The 11,212-nt window shown below is 37.7% G+C and overlaps 2 protein-coding genes across 3 annotated transcripts in view; one reads left to right on the top strand and one right to left on the bottom strand.

The window, feature by feature from the left end:
• The first annotated feature begins 441 nt into the window (after positions 1-441).
• Positions 442-10,753, top strand: LOC105452230 (protein MON2 homolog). Of its 2 annotated transcripts, none has more exons than XM_011693176.1 (15): positions 442-1,216; positions 2,220-2,351; positions 2,440-2,622; positions 2,710-2,946; positions 3,031-3,156; positions 4,004-4,201; positions 4,285-4,531; positions 5,391-5,544; positions 5,618-5,860; positions 5,942-6,228; positions 6,310-8,641; positions 8,738-8,922; positions 9,007-9,250; positions 9,382-9,458; positions 9,552-10,753. In XM_011693176.1, the coding sequence occupies exons 1-15, from the start codon at positions 1,076-1,078 to the stop codon at positions 9,719-9,721; spliced, it is 4,956 nt and encodes a 1,651-aa protein (XP_011691478.1). In that variant the 5' UTR covers positions 442-1,075; the 3' UTR covers positions 9,722-10,753. The 2 variants fall into 2 exon arrangements, with proteins under 2 accessions (XP_011691478.1, XP_011691477.1); XM_011693175.1 differs by having other exon boundaries at positions 9,376-9,458.
• LOC105452231 overlaps positions 9,195-11,212 on the bottom strand; it is a 4,422-nt gene continuing 2,404 nt past the window's right edge. The window contains exon 3 of the transcript XR_974709.1: positions 9,195-9,271. The gene's annotated coding sequence lies outside the window, so the exon portion shown is untranslated. The remainder of the gene's footprint in view (positions 9,272-11,212) is intronic.

The raw sequence follows: 11,212 nt of genomic DNA, 5'->3' as shown, positions 1-11,212 counted from the left end.
AGATAAAATGATACAGCATTCCCCGCAAATGCTATCTCTCTCAGTCGTATTCTGCCAACTTTCGGCTTCATGCTGTGGACAGAATGCTCGGTCTATATATATATGTCGTTGATGGTTCCACACTACCACATAACCTGCGTCTCTCACGTATATACCGAACACTTCCGAGTACGCTCGGAATTAGCCGAAGTCATAGTAGTGCTCCTACGCCTATGGCAGCTCCCTCTTTGCCGCTATTATTTGTTACCCCGCGCACAACGCTCCGTCCATGTATTCTTAGGTCCATGTCTAGATATCGTTTTATCCTTGTTTAACATTTGGTGAATAACAAGGATGAAATGATGTATGTACCGTGAATTCCTGAACGCAGTATAGTTTAATGTGATTGGTTGTAAGAACCAATGAAGTTAAGACCAATAATATTCGTTATCTATCTCATGTAAACGCGACTGTAGCCGTAGTCGCAATGACACTGATGACAGCGTAGTAATGCCGCACTGCTGCATACGTGGTCTGTGAGTTTGTGTCAATTGTGTCAAGTTTATGTACGGTCGTATTGGCCGTATAGATCTTCCCTATAATCAAAAGTCTCGAGTCAACAATAAACAAAAAAGGGTATCGTGCGATCGCGGCCGGGAGACTCCTCAGTTGCGCCTAGTTACGTGAATCTTGTACCGTATTGACCTTCATTGAGAGGCAGGTGCCATTATCTAAGGAAGTGTGAATCTCGAGCACACGAGCCGAGCGGAACGGAGCGGAGAATCGTCGGCACAAGAACGTCGACGTCGCGTTAGTTGCGGTCTGCGCGCGATTCTACCGAGTATCCGCGGCGACCCGTGATCGATGTGATCCGCGAGCGTGGTGACTTGGGGAAGGCGATTCCGATGGACCGTCGCCGCCTGTTTGCCGTCACCGTCATCGACAATCGGCGTGGCGGAGCGTGCCAATTCGACCACCGCCCGACGGTCGAACGCCGTGGCGCTTAGCCACTCGGTCCGAGCGGACTTAGCGAGCCGTCATGTCCTCAATCCCGGAAGCCGTGCCGATATAGGGGAAACGCGAGCAAACGGTGGTGATGTCAACGATGGCGAGCACCGCCGCCGCCGCCGTCGTCGGCAGCAATCCGGAGAATGCTTCCAAATTCCTGGAGGTCCTGCAGTCGGATCTCAAAGTACTTGCTTCGGAGACCAAGAAGAAGTACCCGCAAATCAAGGAAGTATGTAACCATGGGACCATCTGTTGTATCCTACATTAGTTAGTTTCTTGAAATGGAAAGTTTTAATCTTGGTTTTGATTAAATTTTATTTTTCATTGAAGATTAAACTATAACTCAGAAAGAATTAAGAAACATGCATATATTTATATATACAGTCCAGTATTAATGGTAAAGCGCTCGTGGGCAGATAGAGTGGGCTAAACCGAATCAAAAAGTCCTCTATCATTTTGTGATTTTTGTAATAGTTATCGAGATACTAATCATTAAAAAAAGAAAAAATTTATGCCAAATATATAAAAAAGTATTGTACATTACATCTTTTCTAAACCAAAAATATTATTTTAACAAATAAAAGGTGTTCAAAAACAAATATGAGATCATACAAGTTGCCAAGTATTTGAATAGAGACAAAAATATTTTTTAGATTGAAATATTAAAAAACCGTTTAAATCAGCCAAAAGTATATGCAGCAAAAGTTTAATGCCATTGTCTTTCCAAATAATTTTAAGTTTCGTAAAACAAGCTTAAAGTGACTAAATGATCAATGGTTTTAGGAAAGATATAATGTACGCGATGTTTTTTTATATACTTGGCGTAAATTTTTTTTTAATGATTAGTATCTCGATAACTATTGCGAAGATCGCGAAATAGTAAAGGTTCTTTTCGCGTAATATAAAAGGTCCTTTTCGATTCAGTTTAGCTCACTACCTGCCCATGAGCGCTTTACATTGAGTTCTGGACACCCTATGTACATATCAATCTATAACTTCCATACAGGATATATTTATATATTAAATTTAGAATCTGTTAAATATGTATGTGTCTGTGTGTACTTGAGTTATATTGAAAAATATGGAATCTAAACTAATACGTCTAAGGCTACAATTTAGTGTGGCAATATTTAGTAAATTTAAATAATTTTTTTTATATTAAGAAAATATACTATATGTTACTTAAATTTGTAGTAGCTATTGTAACATGTATGACTACATATTTGTTACAGTCATGTGAGGAAGGAATTGCAAAGTTGAGAACAGCCTCAAGTAATCCAGGGACACCAATATATTATATTGTAAATCAAATACTTTATCCTTTAGTTCAAGGTTGCGAGAGTAAGGACATAAAAGTCATCAAGGTATTAAAAACTATGTTTATACATTATACTTTAATAAAAAAAATATATATATATATATAATGTTATATAATATATTATGATTTTTCAGTTTTGCCTAGGCATGATGCAAAGACTAATAACACAGCAAGCAGTAGATCAGAAAGGTGCCCGATATATTACAGATACTTTGTGGTTGTTAATGGAATCGGGTACAGAGGAAGTTAAAGTTTTACAGACTGTAACATTACTACTTACAAGTAATGCCGTGGTGCATGGAGATACTCTGGCAAGAGTAAGGATCTTATATATACGAATATTTATTTTTATCTTTTTTCAGTAACATTCTCAATATATTTGCTGCAAAATTTTGTCTTTCTAGAATTTGGTGCTTTGCTTCCGATTACATTTCACAAAGGATTGTACAACGATAAATACAGCCGGTGCTACTGTAAGACAACTAGTGTCTTTGGTATTTGAAAGAGTAGTTGCCGAGGACGAGCAAAATTCCGATCAGCCAGAGCCTGATGAAGTAAATTTGGAGGAACTGAAAATTCCAACGAATCAAGCACCTAAAGGTCTCGGCCCTTGCGCTGCAGATGCATATTTGATGTTTCAGGTTTTATTATTTATTGTAATACTTGTGTAATTATGTAAATCTAGAATAGAATTATAATTGATTACTTTATGCATTTGGTTTTAGGATCTAGTACAATTGGTGAACGCCGATCAACCGTACTGGCTAATAGGCATTACTGAAATGACCAGAACTTTTGGTTTGGAACTGTTGGAGTCGGTTTTAACAAACTTTTCATCAGTTTTTTTTAAGGTGAATAATTGATTTATATTTTTAAGAATAAAAAATTATTTTAGCAGAACCTTTCTATTTTACCACGTGGCCGCAAATTGCGTGCTTCTCTACAGCTTCAAACCGAGTAGTATGTAATATCACAATTAAATTGCCGAAGGCAATCTAATAAATCGATGCTTAAAATATCTATTTAAAATCCTACTTGATGCTCACTTGCATCTAATAAATCTATACTTATTTATATACGTCGCCTTGATAATACGTTCGCTCAAACTATATATATATATATATTTTTTTATATTTTAATTTACGCGGCTTGAAAAACGCGCTAGATTATTTATTGCGATAAATGTTATCACATGTCTCGGTGGTCTAAAGGCAGGACGCCCGTCCGGCAAACGTGGAGATCCGGGTTCGATTCCTGAGAACATGAGGTGATATTTTTTCGTAATAAATTTCTTTACAGATTCGGTGAGAACTGTTTGTATAGATGCAAGTTAGCATTTATTTGACGTTGCGAGGGAGGAGGAATTCATTAAATGCAAGTGAGCCTTAAGTAGGATTTTAAATAGACGCTTTGAGCATCGATTTATTAGATTGCCTTCGGCAATTTAATTGTGATATTACATACTACTCGGTTCGGAGCTGCGGAGAAGCACGCAATTTGCCGCCACGTGGTGTAATATGAACCGAAAATTGTAAGATTCACACGAAAAATTATATGGAAGCACCAAGATCCGCTTTGTACTGTGTTGGCAGTTTAGTTGGCAATTGTTAGTTAACATTCCACGGTCTCTAAATACTTATTAATTTTTATTTTATATAATTACATGAGGATTATATATTACAAAAAAATATTTTTTAGCATCCAGAGTTTAGCTTCTTACTGAAGGAGAGAGTGTGCGCACTTGTGATAAAACTGTTTTCGCCTAATATCAAATATCGTAATTCAGTGCCAGCATCTTTGCAACAAGCTACACCTTTAGATAAACCTTACTTTCCTATTAGTATGAGGTTATTGCGAGTTGTGTCGATTTTGATACAGAAATATCATTCCTTATTGGTAAATATATTAGCATTTATGCATGGAAATATGTGTATGAATTTATTGTCAGCACAAGTTAAAGTGATATTCTGATGTTTTAGGTGACGGAATGTGAAATATTCTTATCTTTAATTGTGAAGTTTCTGGATCCTGACAAACCTACCTGGCAGAGAGCTTTAGCATTAGAAGTTCTGCACAAAATGACAGTTCAGGCAGATTTGCTGACAAACTTCTGCGAATGTTACGATTTGAAACCACACGCTACAAATATTTTTCAAGATATTGTTAATAGCTTAGGTGCATATGTACATAGCCTTTTCGTAAATCCACAAATGATGAGTCAGACAGGTACATGTGTGTTACATTATGTCTTAAATGATTATCTGTTATCAACACAATAAATATCTACAAGATTTCCGATATTAAAAATAATGTAAAAAAGGCAATGGAAATCAGCGTGATTAATGGTACGCAGTTTAAAATTAAAACAAAGAATTATACTCTTAAATATATTTCAGTTTCGGCTTATATTTTTAGCCATCTTCAGTGAATACAATATAAATCAAAGTCTCTCGATTAATCGTGAATATAAAATAAATCAGGTCTCTCGCTTAAAAGTAAAAATGTGTGCATTCTGCCACCTCGGTTCATGAGGACATTAGATTTTTAGTTCTTGAGTGCGGATCTATAACATTACATTTTTTATTGATCGTGATCTGTACATTTTTGCTTATTTTGATGTATTTAATTGTTTGTATAATGGTGCGGTTTTGTGCGTTCTGTTGTATCAGTGGCTGTACAATACATCCAGCTCTTCAGCGCTTGGACGATATTATTGAAGAATTTGACAATTCCCTCATTAACCGGTGGCAGTTGGATGCACACATTTTTACTTTTAAGCGAGAGACCTGATTTATTTTATATTCACGATTAATCGAGAGACTTTGATTTATATTATATTCACTGAAGATGGCTAAAAATATAAGCCGAAACGTCTGAAATATATTTAAGAGTATAACCATTAACCACGCTGATTCCGATTGCCTTTTTTTACTTTATTATCTGTTATATTTTTAAAAGTTTGATTTATTTCAAAATCTTTTTGCAAAGTACAATTCTCTACATTTTTATTATAAAGTTTAAAGTGTGTACATATGTATTGTATATTCTTTCGGGAATATTATATGACAATTCTTTATTTTAACAGCAACAAGTACAACTATGCCTCAAAGCACAGGTTCACCATTATTTACTGGAATGCCTATTGGACCTGGTGTATCACCTCAACCCGGTTTTTATTCACGCGGTATTTGGTTACCAGTAGTAGCAACATTTACAAGTGGACAAGCTAAGCCAACTTAGTAAGCATTACAATAATATTAAATCTTCGTATATATAATAACAGCATTAAATATTAACACAAGATTATTTCAGTTTGGAAATGTTAGACAAAGTCGAACCGCCACAAATACCAATTGGTTATGGAATCAGCATAGCCTATGCATGCCTGTTAGACATTATACGATCTATCGCATTGGCTATAAATGGCTCGAAAGACGATAATAGTGAAAGTTTTATCTATCAGCCGAGCGAATCCGAACGAAAGCTTCATGTACAATTAATAAACTCTAGTTGGTGTGGTCTGTTGGCAGCCCTCAGTCCATTAATAGATGCTAGGTAGCAGTCTTATATAAATTATTATTTTATGTAATATGAAAAAAGTGTAGAGTGAATACAAATGTATCTATGAATTTACAGCACGGACGAATCGGCAACAGAAAATGTTCTAAAAGCAATTCAAACGTTCGCATCTCTTTGCGGCCAATTAGATTTGCAAGCGCCACGCGATGCCTTCATTACTGCGATATGTAAAGCATCCCTACCACCTAATTACGCCTTGACTGTACTGTACAACGCACCCCAAGGTATACCAACCGCGAGACAACAGGACTCTACTCAATACAGCTTGACAATGGGCGAGCCCGATTATAGGCAACAAGTGGTAGCCGTTGGTACGCCACTACCAACGGCATCTTTACCAATTGGTAGGATGATAGTTCACTCATACATCAATTACGTACATTTATTTACATACATTTTGCTAATCTTATCATATTTATATCCAGGTGCTCATCAAGGTCCCGTCATGTTGACCGCGAAAAATCTACAATGCATGCGTGCACTATTATCATTGGCCCACTGTCACGGTAGCATACTTGGTAGCGCGTGGCATTTGGTACTTACTACTCTTCAACATCTCGTTTGGATACTTGGTTTAAAACCTTCTACTGGCGGATCATTGAAAGCTGGGAGAACCGCGGCTGATCCGAACGCTGTGCTGACAAACGCAGTTATGGCGGATCTACCTGTACTCAGTGCTATGCTTAGTAGATTATTCGAGAGCAGTCAGCATCTTGATGATGTCGCCCTGCATCACTTGATAGATGCCCTATGTAAACTGAGTCACGAGGCGATGGAGCTGGCATATTCTAACCGTGAACCCTCTCTGTTTGCTGTTGCTAAACTTCTAGAGACAGGTTTAGTGAACTTACCACGTGTAGAAGTGCTCTGGAGACCATTAACGAATCACTTGTTGGAAGTTTGTCAGCATCCACACATTCGTATGAGAGAATGGGGCGTGGAAGCGATCACATATCTCGTCAAAATGGCTCTTCAACATAAATATCCACAACCACTTCGCGATAATCAGAAGTTGCAAACATTACTGTTGGGACCATTGTCCGAGTTATCGTCGGTGCGTCACGGTGACGTTAGGCAGCGACAGCTGGAATGCGTTTTGCAAGTGCTTCATGGGGCTGGGGAGACGCTGTACCATGGCTGGCCTTTAGTCCTCGGTATTATAGGAGCAGTTTCCGATCATCACGGAGAGGCTTTAGTGCGCATAGCTTTCCAATGTTTACAGTTAGTTGTAACCGATTTTTTGCCGGTGATGCCTTGGCGATGTCTTCCACTGTGTGTCGATACAGCCGCTAAATTTGGATCGCAGACGCAAGAATTGAATATTTCGCTCACGGCTGTCGGTCTAATGTGGAACATAAGCGACTACTTCTATCAGAACCAAGAGAAATTGTGCGTTTGCTTGCGCGGAGATTCATCATCAGTATTCCCTGATTTTCCTGGCACTACAAATATGCCACCGTTTGATAAACTCTGGATGTGTCTCTATGCAAGATTGGGAGATCTATGCGTCGATTCGCGACCCGCTGTACGCAAATCGGCAAGTCAAACCCTCTTCTCAACCATATCCGCACACGGTAGCCTCTTGCATCAACCAACGTGGCAAGCCGTGCTCTGGCAGGTATTGTTTCCACTGTTAGATAAAGTAAGAAGCTTGTCGAATTCGGCTAGCAGCGAAAAAGTCGATACCAGTGGAAACATACTTATTCATCACAGCAGAAATACAGCGCAGAAGCAATGGGCGGAGACGCAAGTTTTGACATTAAGCGGCGTAGCCAGAGTGTTTAATACGAAACGTCAGCTGTTGCAAATGTTAGGGGACTTTCCCAGAGCGTGGTCATTGCTCCTCGAATTTATCGAGAATTCTGCGCTTAGTAAAAACAACGAGGTATCGTTAGCGGCACTGAAATCATTCCAAGAGATCCTCTTTCAACCGAAGGGAAGCGACAGCACCGAGGTGATTCAATCGAACGATTCAGAAGGCTTGTGGACGGTGACGTGGCGCGTCTGGCTAAATATTGGAATGGAGAGCACTGCTCCGCCGCAAGAAAGCGACACCGATCCTTATGTGCCCTCCCAGGCATTTTTAACTGCGCTTATGCATATATTTCCAGGTGTTTTCCAGCACATTAGAAATAAGTTTACCGGCCCCGATCTGCAAAAATTATGTATCGTCCTGAAGAACGCGGTGGCCGTTCCGGTGCACGGCGAATCGACGCCGTACATTCTGCCATCGGTACCCGACGTGGTTCTTACTCATTTGCAAGACGAGGTGCTGCACTCCATGGAGCTTCTGCAAAAAGAAGCGTTAAACGGTCCGGACAATTTGCGCACGATGATTGTACTGATATTCCTTCAGTTGCTGAACTTCTCGAAACTTGCGTGCGAAGCCCCGACATACGGTAAAATACCCACGAAACATATCTCTCAGGTCAGAGGCGTGTCCGCTGATTGGGTCACCATGAATTATGTCCCGTTTGGCGAGAAAGCTCTATCGATGGTCGTGAATCTGTATCAGAAAACTGCGCACGAGATGGCCGTAATCGACGGTCAGGTGCTCAAGTACATTGTGGAAGCGCTGCACGTACCGTTAGCCATGAAATACGCGTGCCCATCCGCAACCACATGGAAACTAGCCGTGACTAGTCTTTTAGCTGTCTTGCACACCGGGCTACCGCTCGCTAGAAAATATCCCGAGCAATTCCAGAGCATGTGGCTTGAGCTTGCGAGCACGCTGGACGATTTCTTGTTCCCTAAAAGGTAAATGGTCGATTCTGATGTATCTATCCAGCGGATTATTTATCTTATTATATTTTGAAAGCATGACAATAAATGGATTTCGCTTGTCAATTGCAGCGTACTGAATGTAGAACGAGGGGTAGAAGAGATCCAGGCTGACGAGGCGGTAGATTGTCAGGTTATGGAGTTATTGAGGGACGAAGTATTGCCACATTCTCAGCACATACCTCATCAGTTTATACTTAGAGTTGTTATGCTTTTAAATAAAGGTTCCATACATTCAGCCACCACAGCAAATATCGGTACATTTAATATTTAAATTTTTTACAAAATCTTTCTATTAAATATTTATTCTTTAATGAAAGGAATGTCTTTTTCTTTTGTAGAAAATGGAGCAGAAACGAAATTACGGGAAGAATTTGCGAAAACTTGTTTCGAGACTTTATTGCAATTTTCTTTATTAGACGGACTGAACAATGATGCAGAAAATAGTCCTAAAAAGAGTTCAGAAAGTGACGAGGGCGGAATTGCTGGACGTTTGGCAGTTACGGCTCTTCTGCACAGATTTCAAGAAGTTTTACGGCGATATATTGAAAGCGAGAGACGGAGTGGAAAATGTCCTTTGCCTAGGTAATAGTATCTTCCATCATACTGAAAATAGTTTTATTTTATTCTAATGAATCTTTTACTTTAATAAATATTTTATATCTAAAATGCAAGTTATTTTAAGTACTTATTATAGAAACCTTTTCTAGGTACAGATTGTCGGAAATATCGTTTGTTCTGAAAGCCGTTGCCACTCTCGTAGTATCGCTTAAGAAAGCACCTCCGAATAAAGGTACATTTTTATTTTTTGATTTTTTATAAAATAAAATATAAAATAATATCCGTTGTGGTATACATGCTTAACAAACGATTGTTTATACTTTAGTTGAAAGATCAGTATGGGAGCAGCTGATAGGATTATACCCATGCTTAGTGGAATGCACGATCGCGACTACTTCTGGTCAAGTGTCTAGATCCTTGCGAGAGGCTCTGTTACAATATCATGATTTATTACGGGCACCAGTTCACAACACGTCGACCCTTAATGGTGTTTGACCAATACATTCTTTTCTTTTTACTGAGAACGCGGATTTACATTAATAGTTGAAGTGAAGTACAGAGTTAGTAGTTTACTTGTGTAATGTTTTGACGTGTGAAAAATCTGAGAATAACAATTTTCTGATTTCTAATATGGAAAGAAAGATAATAAGTTTTTAAGCTGCATAATTACGCTCTAATGGTAGAGTAAATACCATGTTCATTGTTATAAGCGTGACTTCAGTAGTTGCATACACAATCGCGAAAAAATCTACATCGCTACAATTTATTCTGCTCATCAGTCGATATATATATTATTTTTACGACGTTGCAGTACAATAATCAAAATGCGAATAGTGTTTTTAAATTGATGCTCTCATGGAAATTTTATATTTTATGTAATTTTTGCCGTTTTCGACTTTGTGATCATGTCAGGGAGAATAATAAAGAAAGATCTCTTTACGAGATTCATCTAAATACTAGGGTCCTGTTCCGATATATTCTAGTACTAAAAATTTGTAGTATACGTAATATGAACTATAAAATTTCAGTATTAGCAGTATATATCGGAACACGATCTAGATAGTGCAATATAGCAATGTGAGAAATTTTCATTGCAGAATTGTTATATCGATTAAATTAAACGAGATAGTTATGAAGTAATAACAAATTAGAAATTGAAGTATTTCCCGTTTGAAATACATAAAATTGTGAAAAAGAGGATTTATTAACTAACAAGTATTCTCCAGAGAGTGTAGGAATTATGTGTTCTAATAGCGCAATCGTAGTTTGTTATTATTCCGAGTATACAGGAGGAACGCTGTACATATTTGTAACGCGAAGAATGTACAAGACAGCTTTTTTAATCGGTGTTGTAAATATTAATATGAGATATATATGTATACTAAGATGCAGATACGAGGCGGTTTTATAAATAACATAAAACTCTATCATTTACTATTCTTACAAATTACGCGGCGTCGTAAATATACTATCAAAATGTAAATAAATCTATCCAGATTAAATAAAGCTCTCTTTGAGCAGCTGTTATTTATGCTTTTCCATTTCAGATTTCCACATATCCTTAAATCACAAATGTTTCTTTTCCACATATTTTTTAAAGAAAAATTAATTAGAAATATTAAGATGATTATACAATTGTTGACTACACTATTGTTTTTAGAAAAATTACATATATAATGTATAATGTAATATGATTAATATCTATTAAATAATTAATTATCTGTTTATTAGTGTAGAGCCCATTTAAAAAAAAAGTGACATCAATAATCGCATCCGCCGAGCGTACGAATTACCACAAATTGCATTCTAATAAACAACTTTTTTTCTATGCTTCCAATCATAGCTCAAAACGTCTTGTATTATTCATGCAAGTAATCCGATGCCCGCTAGGTACTTTTTTTGTATGTATGTATGTATACATACATATGAGCTGCAGAACTTTTGTATCAATAAAATGTTTACAGATCGGAAGAGCACACGTCTGAA

Source organism: Wasmannia auropunctata, unplaced genomic scaffold (assembly GCF_000956235.1).
Source record: "Wasmannia auropunctata unplaced genomic scaffold, wasmannia.A_1.0 LD336035.1, whole genome shotgun sequence".
NCBI classification, from domain to species: Eukaryota; Metazoa; Arthropoda; class Insecta; order Hymenoptera; family Formicidae; genus Wasmannia; species Wasmannia auropunctata.
The sequence above is the reverse complement of the archived record's forward strand: the minus strand, read 5'-3'. Positions and strand labels throughout refer to the sequence as shown.